Raw genomic sequence first — 21,020 nt, forward strand, 5'->3', positions numbered from 1 at the left:
CACACACACACACACACACACACACACACACACACACACACAGTAAACTCACCTATCGGTACTGCCTTTATTAGCAATGCCGGTGAAAGTTAATACTTAATATTTTTAGGAAGTTTGAAGTCATGAAAAAAACCAAGCCTTGCACTTGCGTTCAAAAAAAAAAAACACCACATTTTTTTAAAAGAAAGTTTAAGTATATGCAGTACCTTGTTAGTGTTCTTTATGGTCCTGAAGTCTCTTTGCTAGTTTAAGGAACATAAAAATATATTATCTCTAACTTAGTTTGCTCATAAAATTGTCATGTTTGGTATATTAAATTTAGAAGGATAGTCTATTCAGGCAATACACATTCACTAATTTAATTTACTTTGAAATGTTTTTAATTTTTTATACAAATGGAGCCTCAGGCGGCTGAACTCTAAGGAACTCGCATCTCTTTCTTTTTGCCAGTTTGGGGAAAGCAGCAGAACATTAAGCTCAGAAGGAATCACCAATATTTTAGTCATTCCAATAAAATTGTTCAGCTTTCTGGACTAGTGAAAACCACAGTGGCATAACAGTCACATGGAGCCTTTGTCTCCAGCAGAGAAATGAGAAGAAATAAGACAAAAGAAGAACCTTCCCCACGCCAAATCATAAATACACCGTTGGCCACATTTTTTTGGATTCCATTTAGTTTCTGAACTAAGTACTAGGAGCTTTAGTTTTATCACCACCAAGGATTTCTGTAAGCTGAAGATTTCTATAGACGATTAGTGTGTCATTTCCCCTCTGTTTTCTCTTCTTGGGGTAGTCTGGCTTCTTGATTTATCCACCAGAGAGCCGTTTCTTTGTGTATTTTGGAAGACAGAGAAATCAGAAGTAGGTGAGCAAGAGGTGTGGCCATCTCACAGAGGGATGTGCCCCGCACAACCTTCCATCATATTTCTCAAGTAGATGCTTGAAGACGTTCTGTGCCTATAACCTTTGAATTTATCCACTAAACTCTCCAGTCAAAATTAAGGGTTCCTGCTTCCAAGCTTCCATAGGGTTTTCCTTCTTCCTCCAGAAAGGCATTTATTTCATGCTGCCTCAACTGGCACTTAATTCTGAACAAGTCCCTATCTGGCCATTGGGTGCAGTGTTCTTCATGTGGGAACCACATCATTGACCTCTCTTTTCTTCCAAAAATCGAGTATAGTACCCTGCAATACAATAAAGGCTCCAGTAGCTGTTACATAATCAATACATGAGATCACTTTTCAGGAAGGAGATTCTAAGGAGCCTGTTTGTTCAAATAAGCAAAATGCGGCAGCAGCACCAAGATCTCTGCCTGTGGACTTCCCGCCCCCGAGACTGGCAACAGCTCAACTGGCCAACGACAACTTCCTGGGGTTCTTAACGATGCCTTTCACCTTGGCTTTTTTGACTGGAATGATGCTGAGAGTCTCAAAATGAGCTGATTTGGTCTGCGTTGCTAAGTTAGGTCTGGCAGAAACCTGTTTTGTGAGTCAGTGATTGCAAAAGAAAGTAGATCTATTCCTTGACTTCTGTGCTCCGGACCCTCCTGGGTACTTTTCCATCGTTTATTCTTACTCTAATTAGGAAGGCTTTTCTTCTGAAGAAAAATTCTCAAAAGATTCTACTCCTCTATGCCATCAAATTTTGTAACAGAACATTATTGTCACAATACTTTTTTCTTTCTCCTTCTTGTGTTCAGCCAGTATACGACAGATAATATTTACTTATATTGTGCACAATTTTGCATTGCTACAGATGATTTGTATTGTAATGGGGAAACTGAAGCTATATCATCTGAAGATGTGAGTTCTGATCCTGGCTTTATTACTTACTTGTTTTGTGTTCTGTTTTCCTCGTCTACAAATATAGAAGATAACACGTATCTTATAGAATGGTCAGAAGGGTTAAGTTGATAACATAGAAATAACTACTGGATTCATTTTTAACACACAATAGATATTTGGTAAGAATCGAAACAAAGTCTTTTAGAAAATGTCCAATTTTTTCTCTCATTAGCAAGCAAATTTATATCATGGGATGCACATCAGATGGCAGTGTTATGAATTTTTTATACTTTATGATCTCCCATGGGTTTTTATGTTACCGATAAATTCACGTAACACTTACTGTGTGTCAACTACATGACTGACCTTATACTCCGCACTGAGCATATAAAGCTAAATGAGAAACAGTCGCTACCCTGGGTGAGTTTATAAGCAAGTAGTCAAGACAAGCTTAAGCAAAGAATCACAAACCAATATGTTAAATGCTTCATAAAGGTATCTATAAAATGGGAAAGCAGAATAGAACAGAGGAAATACGGTGCCATAGCTCTTCCGTAGAACTTTCGTACACTTAGTGATCCTCTTTAGAAGCTTGATTGAATTCTGATTGAAATCCTCTTATCTGAGAATTCAAGATTTCTACCTGCACCTTTGACCACCTTCCGATTAGAAATTATAGAGACAGTGCTTTGCTGATTTCTTTCCCTCGTTCCCATTCTGACTTTCAAAGATGGGCAAAGAAGATCTGCTGGGTAAACCACCTGATATCATAAGCCAGGGGTTAGCAAACTCTGACCCGTGGACCAAATCAGCTCACCAACTGTTTTCATATGGTCCTGCAGCTAAGAATGGTTTTGACATTTGTGAATGGTGGAAAAAAATCAAGAGTAATATTTTGTGACATGTGAAATTATATAAAATTTGAAGTTCAGTGTTCATAAATACAGTCTCATTGGAACACAGCCAAGCTCATCCATTTCAGTATTGTCTATAGCTGCCTCTGAGCTATAGCAGCAGTTGAGTAGTTGTGACAGAGGCTATAGGGTCCAGAAAGCCTAAAATGTTTGCTTACCTGACCCTTTACAGAAAAAGTTTGCCAGCCTGTGCTGTAAATCCTTTACAATTTTCGCCGCACTATACACTCTCAGTTTGTGGCTGAAATAGGCATTTCTGATGTAAGAGGCAGTTTTTCCATGTTTCCTGGTGTCGCTTTTTCTAGAAATAAAATGTTCACTTTGGCCTTTCTTTATAACATGGACATGCACTATGAGGTGATGGGAACATTCTGATTGGGTGTTCCTTTTTGAAGGTACAAGTGTTAAGTAAGTGGAAGGGGGAACTCTGGACATGTTAAGTGGATTTTTCTTCATCATAGCCTTCTCCACTTAATGTCTCCTAAGTAACCTGAAGACAAGGGTATCCAATTGCATTTTTTCATTAACAAGCAAGTTTATATTGGTCTCTCCTGTATGACTGGGTTTGCCAACCAAGGACAATATGAAAGGCGTGTTCAACTTGGTAATACTTGTAAGTCATATAATTCTTCTTCCCTTCGAATAAGCCTCAAGTATGGAAATTCTTGCATATGCTAGGGACAGATCTAAACCATTTTGCTGAATGGTTAAAAACCAACAAACAGTAAGACAAATGTAGTTATGAAGCTTTAACCTTCAGCATGAGGTTTTGCAGTATTGTCCCTTTAAGGGTAAAGCATTTGCTGGTCGATGGTACTTCATCCACATTCTTATTGGACAGCAGACTTCACCAGGACTCTGGGTTAGTGGCTTCACGGGGACTTTGGGTTTGGGGCATCCCCAAATAACTTTCACAGAATATAAGGATCTGCATATAGTTTTAGAGCCTGAGTGATTATATATTTGGAAATATATAATCACAGAAAAAGTATGCCAGCCTGTACTGTAAATCCTTTATCTATTTGATTATATATTTGAAAATCAGAACCACGGGTAGCTTCTTTTGCCTTCAAAAGGCTGCAAGGATCCAGGTTCTAAACCTTAAATTCCTAGCCTTACGTTTTCTGTCTCTCTGTTTGTGGGCCTTTGGGGAAACAAGGTAATAAATTACTTCTTATATCCAGAGAAAAAGGTGAATTTCCCTCAGTGTTTCCTCAGCACCATTAAACAGTTAATCAGATGCCCACCAATCTCCAGGACCAGAAAGTAACCCATATGTCATTTTAGAAGCCAACTTAGAAATATAGTGGAATTTTAATAAAGTCCATACTCTTCTCTTTGCCTTGGACCCTGTAATTTCATGATTGGAAATTTAGCCTATAAAATTAAATCTAAACATGAAAGAAAGGTTTATGTAAAATAAGGTTTATTGCTGCATTTTTAATAAGCCAGAAATAGCCAAAGGTAAACTCATAGGAATAGTCAAGGAAACTAAAATATATCCACTTAATGAAACATTATATAATGATTAAAAATAACACTTATATACAGAGAATGTATTTATGCCATGCCAGGCTTAAAAAACAGGATATACTTGCATATGTGTACATGTGATTACATCAATGTAAATAATCTACGCATAGAAAACCGGCAGACAGAAGTAGACTAACTTGTTAACAATTATTGTGTATCAGTAGTTGGATTGTAAATGAGGTGTTTCTTCTATTTCCCAAATTTTCTTTGTGAAAGTTTATAGGAAAGAAAAGTAAATTAGAATGAAGACGTCCAGTAGCCAGGAGGTGAGAGCAGCACCCACCCTGATCTAGACACTGTACTGTCCAGTGGAGATCCAGCTGTGAGTCAGTCAATTGCAGTGTCCTCATGGAGTTTCAGTTCAGTTGGGGGTGGGGGGAGATGCCAACCACAAACAATGAATTACTCAGTGGGATGAATTATAAAGGGGGTGTGTAGGGTGCTGTCAGAGCACAGAGCCAAGGATATTTAACCAAGGAGGAGTTTAGAGAGGGTCCCCCTGTGACACTGAAGCGAGGCTCAAAGATGAAGGAGTCCCCGCATGAAGGAGGCGGGCTTGAGAGAATTTCAGACAGGACATTTTATGTGCACAGAGAGAGGCAGAAAGTCAAGAGCGTGGCATATTCCAGGAAGCTGAGTCCATCCAGGCCGGTAGGAGCAAAGGGGAGTCAGTCTGGAGAAGGTGGGCCAGGGTGAGGGGATAGCCGGCCATGTCAACCACAGTGATAAATGAGGATTTTTATCCTCAGGGCAAGCAGAGACTGACGTGAGCAGATTTCTTTTTTTTTTTTTTTTAATCCTCAGAAGGCCCTGGAGAGTAGATGCAAGAGGAACCAGAATGGATGGTGGGAAACCAGCAGGGAGGGAGGGAGGGAACTTAACAATAATCCAGGTAAGAGACAGTGGCTCAAAAATGCAGCAAGGAGCCTTCCTTTTGTATTAAGATTAACATTGGATTGCCGATTTCGGGATTTAAAGTAGAGTAAGAACCCAACACTATCAAGAGTTTTTATTGGAAAATCTTCTAATTACATAGCAAAATGTTTAGTTCTTACTTTTAAATCTTTTAATTGCATAGCAAGGATTTTAGAAATCTTTCAGGGCAACTAAATCCTGAGTCAGCCTCAGGTGAACATCATACCGTAAAAATGTCTTATACTCTTTTAAAACTGGGTATAATCCAAATTGTTAATGGTTTCCCAGTGAAGGGAAAAGAAAGAGGAAGGAGGAAAAGAAAAAAATAACATTTGGTTTAGTGACAGGTCTTCTGTCACCATGAGCTCCTTGAAAAGCCGGGGGCTCCAAAACCTAGTACAGAGCCTGGCTTTTATATCATAAAAGTCAATAAAAACCCAGAGAGGTCTGTGGGAGTGAGGCTTAGTGGATAAACCCCTAGTTAGGAAGGTGCTACAAGCAAAGGTGGAGCCTGTCACTGTGAGCTCTTAGAGGGGAGGAAGCAGAAATAAAGATTTGGAAACACGACTTCTTCCTCCTCTGCCTCCTCACCTTAGACTATCATTTTTTAAAATGTTTTTTAATGAGCAAGACAAGAACATGCCTTCCCTGAGTGTTTAGCATTGAGATTGAGGCAGACATCTTTCCCACCCTCAGGTGAATTTTCAAAGTAACTGATTTCATGGACTTCGTTATTATAGTTAGATCAATGTATCGTTTCTTTTGTTTTAAAAGAGCTTTCACCCTGAGTGTTCTTCCTCCTTTTAAATGCTCCCTACCTCTGACTTGTCGTTGGGACAATAGTAAGCCTTTCACAGGACCTGTCTGTTGGCCCTGATACCCGGAGCTTCTCTCTCTCACATTTGTCACAGTTGATGATGATGTCCCCATCTGCCAGGCATATGGAATCGGTGGTGCTCAGCAAATCTTTGTCCTAGAGAATTTGTTTGGATTGTCTTATAGATTCCCCCTTTCCTCTTCTGAGCCCTCATTACACACTCTACTGTAGCAGCCTTGGAAACCTGCCTTGGAATCTAATGAATGATCTCTGTCTTCTCTCCTCGATTATACTGTGAGCCTCTGGAGGCCAGTACCGGGTCTCATCCATCTTTGTGGGTCCCTCCCCTGGCCCCCAGCGGGGAGCACAGTGCCTTCCACAGAGGAGTAGCCCGTCACTGTTTATTAGAATCGAATAGTTGTCATCTGGCCTTCACTGGGACAGCTCACGGCCCTCCAGGTAGATAGGATCATGGTGAAAAAGGTCATGACTCTCACTGCTAGTTTTTAGGATACTTATAAAGCCTCTTCACTCCCAGAAGTATTTGGAACTCGGGTAGTTTACAAAAGTTACCCCTTTGGATTCAACTCAAAAACTGCTTATTGGACACCTACTCGATGCCCCAGGATTCATGATACTTTTGAGTGTCGCTCATGTTTCCTACTAAGTTTAATAAGGAAGGGCCAATGTTGACAGTTCCATGGAAAGTGGTGCAATGTGGGAGCAAAGGATGGATCTGCCTCTGAAAGGGTCAGTGAAGGAAAGGACCTCTTAGGCCAGCGGTTCTCAACCTTCCTAATGCCACGACCCCTTAATACAGTTCCTCATGTTGTGGTGACCCCCAACCATAAAATGATTTTCGTTGCTACTCTATAACTGTAATTTTGCTACTGTTATGAATCGTAATGTAAATATCTTTTTGTTTTCCAATGGTCTTAGGCGACCCCTGTGAAAGGGTCATTCGCCCCCCAAAGGGGTCACGACCCACAGGTTGAGAACCGCTGTCTTAGGCACTGATGTTGTTTGGTCCTGGTTCCAAAAACACAGTCACAGGAAAGTGAGGTTGGCAAGATCTGTCCCCCAGGGCGAGCCCCGTTCAGCCTGTAGCTCATCCTTCCATCATTTGTTTGGACCTTTTTCAGGTAAGCCGTAACTTTGAGCTGGTTGGACGGGTTAACTTGGATCAGCTGGAACAGATGAAGGAAAAGATGGAGAGCTCGAGCAGCGATGACGAGGACAAGGAAGAAGAGATGAACAGCAAGGCTGATGACAGAGGTTGGTGTCATCCCTGCACCCCGAGTCCCAGATGGCAGCCAGCATGTCCATGGGGAGACAGAAGGGAGGCAGAGGTTCTCGAGGAGCAACAGAAGGAACGATCCTTCTTACTTAAGCAGCAGAACAGACTAACTTAAGAAACATGTCAGGGCCGTGTCTTTGTAAGCTGTTACCAGCTTTTACCAGAACTCCAAGGAAAACAGGCATTGTCTCTCTAACTGTAGCTATTTGTTTATTAAAAACATAGAGCGGTGATTTATTTTTAATAAGGAAAACTGGTGTCTAGGGAACCTTGAGAATAAGGACTGGCAGACAGCAAAATGGATGAGACTGTAAAGCTGTCGAGGAATGTAAGTGAGCTTTCAATTGAACGCTTGTTTAAAATTGCAGCTTCTGGGGCACACTGCTGAGGTTGGGGGGAGTCAGCAAAGGGCTTGAGCCCTGAGTCCTCGGCCTGGCCCTTGTCTCAATCTCCTTGTTGCTGTTTTTGCTTTGTCAAGAGGGAGAACGAGACCAACAGCTTTCATTTCGCTATTTATTTTGTGTATTTATAGGGGACACAGGGGAAGGCCTCAAGGAATTTTTGTACTATTTTTCCAACTTCTTCTTAGTCCATAATTTCAAAATGAAGTTTTTCAAAAGTATATTTCGTTATACATTTACGTGACCTAGAGTTGGTGTTCTATGTTGTTCAAAATAGAATATTATGGCAACCCCAAGACAGCGCATGTAAGCATATAGGTTGGTCTGTGTTGCTTTAGTTATTGCAGATTTATCAAAAGCACACGGACAGCATAAACCTGAGAAACAAACACGGTCGATGGCCTCCTGGTGATGAGAAGAGTGGTATTCGTTGCCGCTGTTGAGCATCATCACGTGCCAGGCCGAGTGTTGGTAGTTTCTAGATAACCTTTTCTCTTTAATCTTATGTGATGGAGAGGGTTCTGCAGTTGGCCTGCCTGAATTTGGCTCCCAGTTCCGTTACTTACTAGCTGAATTGGTAAATTATTTTCACTCCTTGTGCATTCAAAAGTAATAATAATAATAATAATATCACCTACTCCAAGGGTTGTGTAAAGCTTAAATGAGATGACACACAAGACATTACCCAGTTCCTGAAACATATTTTCCACCAGATAAATGATAATAACCCTGCAGTGTAGGTGCAAATGGGGAAATAAAGGCCCAGAAAATTGAAGAGCTCATTCAAAGTTTAAAAAAAATAAAACAAAAACAAAAAAGCACTGGAGGTTGAATTTGGTTTTGCCTCCCTCTCACACAACATACAATTTCCTCAATCCTTTGTCAGTGAAATGTTCACTGACAGAAACCTGACCCTGAATTCTGTCAGTTTGGTGGCCCTAGGGCCTCACTCTAAGGCGCACTTTTGCAGAATATATTTGTTTTTCCTGTCAGTCCGCAAGCCTAAGAAAGCCTATTGGGTGGCCTTCTCCTTCTCTCCCTGTTTTTTTCCTGACCTGTGCCCACCCCCCACCATAGCTGGAGAGCACAGGTTTGCAAAGGTGAGGGTCCAGTTTGGCCCCTCAACTCCCAGCTAACACAGCTGCCAGCCAAGGTGTGCCGCTGTGCCCACGATCAACCTGAAAAAGAAATGGGCAAATGAAACATCTTCACCATATAGGTTGATTGTCCTTGTAAAGTTAGAACTTTAAGGAGCCAGGCACCCATTCTTACAAGAAAACTGACTGTGATCTGCGAAGCACGGTTTTTCATTTTCTTTTTTTTTTTTTTAACATTTCACAAATATGTTCTTGGTGATGAATTCTTTAACATTTGTGCTCTGTTACCAGAGGAAGAGGGTGCTTTTGACACAGGGTAGAGAGGCTCTTATTGTTTCATGGTGCTCAGTGTCCTGCTGTTCCTCTTCAGGAAATCAATTATTCTTCTTAGGCTCCTATGACGTTTTGGTGTCTAAAGCTGAGCACACATTATTTTAGAGGTGTGTAAGCATTGCAGAGGCAAGAACCCCTTTTAGTCCTCCCCTCCCCTATGCCTCCTCCAAAATAAAAGCATAGAAAATCAGAAGAAAAAAAGATGACAGTTAGATGTGTGGGCACCAGGCAAATTTCCTTGCTGGCCCGGTGTGGCCACCACCCCCCTTCGCACAAGCACTGTGGCATCAGACCAGCTCAGTTTGACTGGAAAGAGCTTCATGGTGTCTGATCACTTCTCACTGGAAAGTAGCATCATATTCATGAGCCTGAACCACATGGGGGGAAAAAGTCTTGGGGCGGAGAAGCATGTATTCCTCTCTCAGAGGGTGAGGGATTTACATGAGTAACTTCTAGTAATGTTAATGGGAATCATAAGCCTAAACCTTCCGGTCCCCCTCGCCAATCCTTGAAAGAACAGCCTCCTTTGTCTCATCTCGTTTGAATCAATTTTCCACCACCTAGGTATATTCTTGCCAACAAGAAGAAACGACACACAATAGCCTCGGGGTGTTTTTGCCAGACGATCTGTCTTCTAGGAGTAGAGAGTGGGAGGTGGCTTGAGCCGGGCTCTCAGGGCTGATGGAGAGCTATTTGATGTGTGACAGGTAATGATTGGCCTCTTCTTTGAGGATGAAACAGCATGAGCCATTGGAAAGAATAGATGACTGGTTTCATGTTTCCTAAGGGTAAAGGAGCAAATGTGCCAGGAGCATGCCCCTCGTTGGCAATGTAAGACTTTCATCAGGCACACTCAGTTCAGGGGGGCTCCCATCCTTGTAGTTACCCCATTCTCAGCGTCCTTCCCCAACACGAGAGCTGGAGAGAGGACTGGCGGCGGCCACACTGCAGGACCTGCCTAGAAAGCTCGGAGGGAATTTGAAAGAGAAGAAACGAGGCATGAAAAAATGAAAATTAACCCAAACAGGATCCTCCCCACCCCCTCTCATTATGCGGTTGGGAGGAGTCAGGAAGGCATTCTGTTGATTTCTTGCCCAAGATAATCCCTGCTAAGGAATTAATGTGCAGAGCAGATGGTGCTGTCTCATTTCCAATGAAAAGAATCAAGGAAGATAGTCTGTGCAATTATTTTTAATGGCTTGTGTGGTGATCTTCTTAATTTGTGAGAAAATGTTTCATCTTTTGTTAAAACTGGCCCCATTCACATAGCTTTTTGTGCTATAGAAGATTAAGGCAGCCCAGAGGTACCTATCCTGTTAACGTCATCCTGAGGATTTTATTAGATGGAGTATTTCAACCAGGAGACGTCTTCCTGTAACATCTTGTATGCACAGGCAGAGTGATCAAATATGTGGAGACGATCCTTGTTTCCCTGTGCGCTGCCCTCACTTTGCGACATGGCTACAGAACTGTCTAGGTGCTGTGGTTTATAACCCACGGGAAGACTTGGCCCTCGGTGGTGTAATGAAAGACATATGTGCTTGGGACTCAGGCTCACACAAAGGCCGTATAAGCTCCCGTCTTTGAGTTTGCCAGGAGGAGTGGCTTGTAAACAATTAGCCAGCCAATCCACGTTTATGAGACCTTGAACATGTGCCCAGCGCCTTGGAAGGGACAAACAATGACAATCAATATTGGATGTTTACAACAGACCTGTCCGGAGCTGTCTGTATCTCCCCACATTCATGAATTCCACCAATCAAGGAGTAGAGGCCGGGCAGCGGGCCAGGCTCCCTGGGTAGCTGAGGACATGCTTTCACACACGGGTCTCCCCATTGTCCAGGATTCACGTTCATGCTAGATTCTGTGCTCACGGCTCCTATTCAGTGCGCGTAGCCACCCTGTGAGGTGCTGATTATGATATCCATGACAGATGACCACAAGTCGTGAGTTAGGAAGGCATCCTCACTTGGAAGGAGCCGGAAAACCCTGAGATATCTCCTGTGCATAACCCAGTCCGGGGCTTTCAGTAGCCTGCGTTCTTTTTAGTGAGCGAAGAGAAACCTGTGTCAAACAGCAAATGAATAAGGCGCTAAACTGTGAGCCACTGCTAGAACATCACAGAAGGGAGGGATTCAATAGGAAAAAATGCTGAGACACTGGGAATGGTCAGGAGGCATTCTTCAGGCAAGAAAGACCCAGATTATTTGTGATACAAGCCGCTGGGGAGGTGAGAAGGAATGGGGACGCGGGGCCTGGGAGCCAGGAGCAGGTCTTGAAATGCCCTTAGGTGAAAAGCCAGGTAGGGGAAAGAATAAGGGATCTGGAAACTGCTTTCACGAATGGATTTTCAAGTGAAGGAAGGCGAGTAGGTTTCCTGATGAATATTGACTTATCTCTTCCGCCTATTCCCACAGCACACAGGTAACATTTCTGTTTTCTCCTTACAGACCTGATGAGATTCTCTGACCACGGGGCTGCTATGAACCCTGAGAAGCGTTTTCCGTGTGAATTTTGTGGACGGGCGTTTTCACAGGGCTCTGAGTGGGAAAGGCACGTGCTGAGACATGGCATGTAAGTTGAGCTATCCCAAGAACGCTTTTGCCCAAAATGTGAGGTGGCAGGGAGACCAGGTTCTTTTTTTGGTTCCCCTGGCAATATCCAGACCCCTCTGTGTCACATTTCTGGGAATGGGAGGAGAGGTAGTTGTCAGGAAGTAGGTTTCTCCTTTTCTTTTGGTTTTTGGAAACAGTCACCCAGGCACAAGTCAGATGAAAACTCATCTTTATGAACGACAAAGCCCGCTCCAACCCTCGCGTAGAAGTTTTGCGCTTTCTCCAGCCAGTGTCCCTTCAGCTTTCATTAGCATGACATTCTCTGATAGAGCGTGGACCGGGGTCAAAAGATCTGGCTTCTGCTCCTGCCTCTGATGACTCATTCCCTGAGTGGCCTTGAACATGCCCACGCACCTCTTGGTGCCTTCAATGCTCTGCCTCGGGGACAGAGCCAGCTTCTGCCTGCCTCCCAGGTAGGTGGGAGCGTACCTGTAAAACACCTGTAAGATCTTTGAATATAGACTCACCCCTTCCACAAAATGCTCATAGTCCACCAGACACGTAGCCTACGAGTTGGTCCTTTCAGCAGCACATGCCCCTGAAAACCTGAAGCGTCTCAACTTCAGAGAATAGCACTAAGCTTCCCAGGGCATGGATTCCAGCTTCAGGTTTTTGCCTTTTGTTTCTGTGCTTTGTCTCTGGACCTGTCCATTAAATCTTTAATACCTGAGTTGCTCTTTTAATTTTAATCAATAGCCAATCTCCTAGCTTCCGGGTTCCGCTGATGAGTTGGAGCATCAGACCATTCTCACTATGACCAGTTAGGACTTTACACTGTTCCCAGAGGAGGGAACCTAAAACCACTATGTTAACCTGGAAACAAAGCATGATATAATCGAAGCATAGTATAATAATGGATATTTTTGTAGGTTCAAATCTTTGATATGATACCAGAGATACATGACCTAAGCATAACATGCAGCAAAGATAAAACACTCACGGTGTAGTCAGACATTTGTGGCATTGGTTCCAGGGAAACCCCAGGTCCTTTTTAGGATCAGGAAAATAAGGACATGACTCTCTTTTGTTTGTTTGTTTAATTAGGAAAATATATATATTCATCTGTGTCTACCATTCATGTATTTCCAGGGCGTTGAATGACACCAAGCAGATGAGCAGAGAAGAAATCCATCTGAAAGAGAGTGTGGAGGACAGTATAAAGATGTCCTCTATAGAGGAAAAGGAAGATGACACGGCAATTGGCATAGACTTTTCCCTAAAGAATGAGACAGTAGCCATCTGTGTAGTAGCTGCTGACAAATCTCTCCTGGAGAATGCAGAGGCCAAAAAAGAATAAGTGTTTTGGTAAAATTCTTAATCACACCTTACTTGAACCATGATGAAAAAAGTGGGAGGGCCAACTTGGGCTGAGAAGTTGGGGACAGAAAAGAGAAGACAGAACAAAGCTGCTTTTTAGGACTGAACAATCTATTTTCAAAGCACTGGTACCTGTGTGAGTGAGTATGTAAATTAAAGTTATTTAAATGGTTGGAATATGTGGCTCCTTTTCCATCACTACATCTTTTCTTCCGGATCTTCATCATGGAAGCTTCATTTGTTACGGAATACGAAAGCACCTCCCATGTGCACAGTGTGCTCTGTGGTGGTCTTGGACAGTATGTGGAAACAGAAACTCCGTGACAGTAGAAGACTTCTTAGGGGAACAACTTTTGACGCACAACTTTTGGTGCGTTTTTCTAGTTTTAATACCTTAAGCTTTTTCAAGACCTAACTGCAGCCGCTTTGGGGAAAAAACAAAACAAAACAAACAAAAAAAAAAACAAAAACAGAAAACAAAAAACTGCTTTGCATAAAACAGTCACCTGTTTCCTAGTACCTCAAACTTAACCAAGGGATTTCTCTGCATTTGTCAGTACTACCTGTCGTCGTTGTGGTTAAATGTAGAGAGAACTGCTGGGCAAGATGGTGAATGGAGAAAAAAAAAAAAAAAGAGTTTTAAAGAAAGGAACACAAATTGTGCTTAAAATCCCCACGTGGGTTTTATTTCTTAAAATACTGTGATTTTTTTAATTATTTTAGTAAAAAACAAAACAAAAAAAAGAAACAGACTTTAATTATTAGATAACTGTTTGTGAATTGTCATCCTTTATTCCAGGTAAGCTGTTTATTAGTGTTCAACTATAATTTAGAATTTGGTAGATTCATATGAGCTAATTTTAAGGTGACTGTGGAGTTTTGTTTGCCACATGTTTATTTTCTATCAATTTGAGTGTTACAAACACAGCACAATTCAGTTTTTCATATAAATTGTTTTTTTTGTGTGTGTTGTTATTGTTTTAATTTGGGGGGCAAGGGAGATTTAGTTTTTTGTGAATAGGAATGTTTTTATTTTAAACATGGAAATAACAAAGAAATTAACTTTCTTTTTTTTTTTTTTTATTTAACTAAAGAACCAAACTTTTCGGCACAGCTATGCAGCTTGTGGGCCAGATGAGGAAGTCCTCTTCACCCTTTTGTTGCTTGTCAAATTAACACATTATCCGTCTCACACAAATAATTTCTGTTAGGATGGGCTGGATTTTGTGTGTGATTTAAAATTTGTGTTCTGTTTTTGTTTGCGTTTTTTTTGGGGGGGGTTCTCATTTAATTTGGGGGATAAGGCAATCCCATCCCTTCAGTGAGAGTGGACAAGAAATACTTATATCCTACAAGGAGCCTGGAGGAACTTTTTTTTTTTTTTTTTTAATCTAGCTGCCAGCTGCTCTATTTCCCCATATTAGCTTTTCAGGAGGGAGCAGCTTAGACTAAATCGAAGTCTACATTTATAATATGTTCTGATTGTGAACAGAGGGTTTCGTTCCAAAATGTAGAAAAGAACTTTCCTTGAAGCCTAGGTTTTAGAAGCCTGTGCGCGTGTGTTCTTGTGTGCGTGTGTTCTCATGTGCGTGTGTGGGTGCCTGTGTGAGTGAGTCCTTTGGTTTTCATGTTTTGGTTTTTTTTTTTACTTGGAAGGGTTGAGGGAGGGGGAGGGAAAAAAGGGAAGGGGAATTGCTGAGATGACAGTGTCCCACACAGCTTCAAATAAAATCCATGGAAAGATAATTGCATTTGTGGAATAAGTGCTTACTTGAAAAGCATGTTCTTCTTTTATTTTCTTGTTGTTAAGAATTTTTATTTGTAGGGCATTTATTTTAATTTAATTATTTTTTTTTTTTAGGGATGAGGGCCATCATGTGGAAACCAGAAAATGGGGAAAGTGTGAACTAGCTAAACAAAGATTATTTTGTGTCCATATTTGTTTTTAATTGGCCTCATTTCAAATGTATTAAACAGTTCCATACCTGGATTGGGTGTTTGTAAGGATTACCAAAAAAAAATAAAACAAAAAAAAAAGAAAAAAGGAAAGAAAGAAAAAGGAAAAAAAAAAAGAAAATAATTGTGACATGCTTTTATCACTACTTTATTTTTCAAATAACATGTAAATATTGTAATCCATTGGATTTTGTTTTGCTAACCTGTTAATAAAAATATGGGACCATTATCCTTTTAACAAGGCTAGAATGTCATTTTTTTCTTTTTTCAAACATATACCTGATATTTTGTGGCCGCACATTTTGGATGCATTATTATAATTCTGTTGACTGTAATGACATAGAATTTACAACTTTTTTTTTGTTTAATTTATACAGAGGACATTTTTTTTCAGAGCTTGAGAGAAGAAAAGAAATAGCAAAATGATAACCTATTGACTCCAATAATCAGTGTTTCCCCATACTTGATAAAAGATAGGGAGATCCTGAGTTCTTGAAGCCAAGGGTTTAAAAAACAACAAAAAACACACAAGTAGGTTATTCAAGTTGTTTGCAACATACATTTTGTAATGAAATGTGAGAAATTAATAAAGAATTTTTTTCACATGTGTCTATGTGCATCTGTTGTAGATCATTTATAGATACAACTACAGATAAATGTAGAAATAATATAACATTGCCTTTCAATGCACACATATGAGATATTTCAAGCCATTGAATCTTCACGGATATGGAAAGCAAAGATGAAATAAAGGTTGAAGTGTGAACTGGGATTTAAAAATGTTACTATTTCTATATCAGATATTTATCAGCAACTGGGGTGATTTCATGGAGGGAATGTTTTCCATCCAATATACGTGTATAGTGGTGGAGGAAGCTTCAGAAGGAGGAAGTCCCAATCACTAAACATTATCTGGGGACCTGAATCCATGTGCACAGTTATTTTAAACTAACTGCAAGTCACAACCACTGCCTCACACTGTTACTGTGCATCCTGCACCAGTATTTATCATGAATTTGTTCTTTGAGCTACCTTGTTACAAATCAAAGGAAAACTTAACAGTCATGAAACCTATTGGGTTGTTGGAAAAGTCATGACGTATTTTTTCTATGTTTTTTTGTAGCAAAAAATGCATCACGACTTTTCCGACAACCCAATAGAAGAGTACATTAAAATTAACAGCACTGATTGTTAAGTTAAACTCAGAGCTGGTTATTTCCTTCAATGTTAGGAGACAAATGATCATGGATTATATGTCCTGAGCTCATTCTAAAATTTTGGTTCTTGCCCTTCCTCATCTTCTTTACCCCCTTCACAAAGGAAAGTTTTACTTACACAAATGCAAAACACAATTAGAGAAAACAAATCAGGACCCAAAGGGAAAATGAGGACTGAGTAGCAAAATAGGGAATTAGCAAAATGCATTCCATGAAGCTGGCTATATAGAAGCCATATACTTGTCTCAGCTTCCTGGTAAGCAAGGCAAAAAATGACCAAGAATCACATTCTTAGTAACTGTATCATCAAATGTTTGAGAGAGAATGCCACAATTTCTATAACTGCACATTGAGAAGTTTCTTCTGTATATTTCTCTAAAGAGGAGAAAGTGACATAATGAGAACTTGTCTGTTGCAAAGCATAGCTACCTTCCCATGGCCTCATCATATATTTAATTAGCCATGTTTTTATTGAGTTCATGTCTAACCCATACTTCTACACTGTCTTACAGAGAGGAAGTAGAGTCTACTGATATACTAGTCATGGTAATGCTGCAACAAAGCAAACTAGCACAATAGAGGTTTAATTCCTACAAATTCCCAGTTAGTGTGTGTGTGTGTGTGGCAGGGTAGAGGGGGGAGGTGCTCTGTCATCTGGTAATTGAAGAATCCAAGCTCCTCCATTTGATGATGCTATCATCTCAAAAAATGAGTTCCAGGGTCATTGCTGAGAGCTTGGAGGTGGTCTACTCAAATGCCTCCTGCAAAAGTAGCACACATCACTTACTGTCTTGCTTCATGGGCTAGACCTGGTCACAGAGCCCCACCTATCCATAAGAGGGCTGGGAAATTTGTGGTCTTATCTACCAATGTGCCCAGGAAGGACACACAAGCTGGCCACCTCTACCACAATCAGGAACTTCTAGAAGGTGTTCTTTGGAAACAGTAGGGGAGATAGAAATCCTCTGTTTTTTAGAAAAGTGCAGGTTGCTAGTCCCATTACCCATCTACTTAACCATTATTTTTGAGCAACTGTTTGGTGCTCTCCACTGTATACCAATGAGACGTGGCACCCGTCTCTGGACAAATAGGATAGAGACGCAATGTGGGAGAAATGACAACCAGTGAAGATGCTGGTGCTTGCTGGACCCTCAACTTCCCTTTGTAAGGTTTTGCCTCCACCTCTGTGCTGATGCTGACAACCCTGGGGAAAGGTGGCCTTGATTGTGAATGCCTTTTCCATGTCCATCTAAACACACACATTTAATTTAGGGAGGCACATGAGAAATGGTTACTCATACACAGGGTGAATCTTTAGCCCTAGCTTAACAAAAATTATTATACTTGCTTTTCTTGCAGCTCTCCATATTTCAGGGCCAGGGGTGTGACAGGGGACAGCACTTCTTTATAAGAGACCATAAAATGCTTTGAAGTATGCGTTCATCATTTCCTGAAAATGTCTGTTCTTTTCCAAATGCTCTACTGTGCACAAGCCATTCCCTCTGCCTTCAATGTTGAACTCCTTTTCTTCGCCGGAAATTACCTGCCCTTCAAGGCTCAGCCTAAATATAACTTTTGACGTGAAGTCTTCCCTGATTTCCTATATGTCACAAGATATGGATAGTCACCCTACTTATCACCTATCCCGTCTTCATAAACATTTATTGAAGACTTCTCTTCCCCGCCCCTCACTCCTACTCCAACTTTAAGTAGCTGAGACACAGGGCTGTCAGATGCAGCTAGCCTTTTAAAATTCAAATATATTCCTGTTGATACCAAGTGTTAGTGATCTGATTTGGCATCAACGTTACATTTTCTTTCAGAGCTTGAGATTGCTTTTTTAAATATCTAAGTATCTAAAAATATGCAGTCTGGTAGATGAAAAATGTTTTTGAAACTCTAGGCTCGCTCTCTCTCTCTCTCTCTCTCTCTCTCTCTCTCTCTCTCTCTCTCTCTCTCTCTCTCGGAAGACACGTCAGACAACTGAACACCATCTCCCCCTCCAAGAGGTCACTTCAGCCACCCTCCTCCCCTCCTGCCCAGAGGTGAATATGAAATGGATGGGGAGGTTCGCTGGGTCTGAATATTAGACATCAGTGGTGACCAGCTGCAGAGTATGAGGGAGCAGAAGCCAGAAATAGCTATGATGGCAGTGAAGATGTGTGGCTGTGACAAGTGGGGTGAGATGACTGTGTGAAGATGCAAAAGCAAGCAGGCAAAGGTGAGGGGAGGGTATCTTGAGAGGCAGGGTGGAGGAAAAATTTTCTAGAATATGAGTGATTTGGATATATTTGTTACACATGGCAGCAGTGCTGTAACTGACAAGCAAAATCATACTGGGATCCAGGACACTGTAGAGCAATTGCTTTGCAGATGAAGAGGGGCCCTTTTTCCCTGGAGAGGGAAAGTAAGAGGAAAGGGAACAGGCTCCGTGTGCATTTGCAGGGGGTGACTAAGTTCACGCTGATGAATCTTGTCTTTGAAGTGGAATCCAAAGTGAGAGGTAGGGGATGAGTCAGTAGAGAGGTTGGGATTTGGAGCTGCTGCTGAGGGCCCTGTAGAGAACTGAGTGGAGGGGACAGGGAAGCCGAACAGACCTGGAAACAGCTACTACTATGGTCTCCATATGACAGAGAAAGCTGCTTCAGAGGGTCCAGGGCAATAAATCTTTTGTTAGGACTTCCTTCACAACACCCACATACACACAGTCCAACACCGAGAGAGAGAGAGAGAGAGAGAGAGAGAGAGAGAGAGAGAGAGAGAGAGAGAGAGAGAGGAGAGAGAGAGAGAGAGCTCATGGGATCAGAAGGGACACTTCTTTTGTCCGCCCACTTAATTATCCGGCTTCTTGAATTAGGAGTGGAAAGCAAACTTGCCTTGTTTCTATTCACAATTTCTCTCCTGAGTTTGCTCTCCTTAATGAAGCAGCTGAGTTTGGTTTAGCTAACTGCATGCATGACTTCCAAAAAGCACATCACAGTGCAGGAGGAATGCAGCCTCCAGCTACGCTACAGCAGCTTAACCACATTGTTTAAAGAGAGGAGCAGGGGCAGCACTCGTGCCTCTGAAATCCATTTAAGATGTGTGAAAACACAAGATTGCAATTCTGACCTTTTCCTGAAGCTGAAAGAACCTACTCCAGGGGGCTGTTTGAAAGACTGCAGCAACCGGCCTGGGCCCATCTACATCTCCCCAGGACTCTGGCTCTCAGTGGCCTATCCAGGAGGAAGCCCTGCCTCTGTGTGTCCTTCTGTCCCGGACAGGGCACCAGCCTGGAGGCTGCTGGACCTTTTAAAAGGGGAGATGCTGCTTCAAGACTAGTCATTGACGCCAGGAAGGGGTGGTGGGGAAGGCAGGAGGGGGCAGGGGAGTCATCAAAGGACAAATAGGGGAAAAGAGCAAAACCTCATCTGAGTCATGTGGGTCTGGGTCTCCGGTCACCCACTGCCTTTTCAGATTTGGCTCAGGGAAGAGGTACCCAGTGGGCTTTCTGGTGCCAACCCAGATGCCAAAATGTTGGAGGCATCGTGGAGCAGGAGGAAGGTAATGGGAAGTTGGAATTTGAATAGCACGACTGAATTTTCATTCCATGTCATGAGTGTAGATGGTACATACATATAGCACAGCTGGTTAAGAGCAGAGGCGCGGCAAGCCTGCCTCATTTCAAACCTTGACTCCCTCACTTACTGTGTGGCCTTGGGCCCGTAACTTCCCTCAGTTTCCTCATCTGTGTAATTGAGGCTAAAGGTACCTAGTCATACGTGATATGAGGATTACATATGTAAAGAACTTAGCATAGAGTCTCTCCCATAGTCTGTGCCCAGCTGATATAGTCCATCATCATCCTCACCATTGTAGTCAACTCTACGGACGTGGAAGCTTTGTTTCCCCATCTGTAGAGAAGGAACCGTGAGGTCTCTTTCTTAAAGCGACTTAAGATCAAAACAGGTTAGAGGCAATGTGATGTGTTTAGCCCATCGTAGGCACTTGATAGGTGGCCACTGAATCTACACCTACTGGTTTTTCTCTGGCTGGGCCCTGCAAAAACGTAAAGGGCTTGGCTTCTTCAGACAAAATGTGTAGCAACAGAAGATACTTAGCTCACGGAATGGGCTCTGGGCTCACAGAGAGCTCAGTTTGAGTGTCCAGTCCTCTTCTTATTCGCTTTAATGTCTTGGACAAGCTATTTAGCCTTTCTCTGTCTTGGTTTCTTCATAAAATGGAGAATAATACAATAGTATTTACTGTGAAAATGCAATGAGATAAGGCAGAATCTGGACCAGAGGAGGGCCACAAAGTGTGAAATCCATGCCTCTTGAGGGGAGGGGCTCTCTTTGGCTTCTGTGATATTCTATACCTATGAGCACACCTGGCCCACTGTACGACACTCAATAAGGACTTGTGGCCTGATTGACCAGAAGGTGAGGCAGGAGCACGTCCACGTCAATTGCTGACAGAAGGCGTGGCCCCAGGGGACTTGGCAATTTCTCCAGCAGTTCACCTGGGTCAAGCTGGTGCTCACATCCTCAAAGTCTTCAGTATCAGATGAGCAGGTGCCACTGGTAGAGGAGTCTTTATTTTTTTAGTGCAATTATCTTCGAGTCTTCTGGAAACAAAAGCATTGCTCTACGAAACGCTTCTCTGCAGGTGTCCAGAGGACACTTTTAAAGTTCCAGCCAGCCACCCCGGATCCTACCGCTCCTGCTTGCCACTGCCAGGAAAGCGGCTTCCCCCACGTGATAGAGAGCCATGCTTTGGTGGAAACAGCGTGAGGAGATGTCTGGTTTCTATTAATTATTCTAAATCAGTTATTCAGTCTGGCCA

At 42.1% G+C, this 21,020-nt stretch overlaps 1 protein-coding gene across 1 annotated transcript in view; it reads left to right on the plus strand.

Moving 5' to 3' along the window:
* Positions 1 to 15,582, plus strand: part of ZNF462 (zinc finger protein 462) — a 131,873-nt gene extending 116,291 nt beyond the window's left edge. Inside the window, exons 12-14 of the mRNA XM_019635821.1 lie at positions 7,106 to 7,238; positions 11,542 to 11,665; positions 12,796 to 15,582. Coding sequence (XP_019491366.1) covers positions 7,106 to 7,238; positions 11,542 to 11,665; positions 12,796 to 13,003 — 465 coding nt within the window. The 3' untranslated portion in view covers positions 13,004 to 15,582. The remainder of the gene's footprint in view (positions 1 to 7,105; positions 7,239 to 11,541; positions 11,666 to 12,795) is intronic.
* Positions 15,583 to 21,020: the final 5,438 nt, after the last annotated feature.

This window comes from Hipposideros armiger, unplaced genomic scaffold, assembly GCF_001890085.2.
Source record: "Hipposideros armiger isolate ML-2016 unplaced genomic scaffold, ASM189008v1 scaffold_24, whole genome shotgun sequence".
In the NCBI taxonomy this organism is placed as follows: domain Eukaryota; kingdom Metazoa; phylum Chordata; class Mammalia; order Chiroptera; family Hipposideridae; genus Hipposideros; species Hipposideros armiger.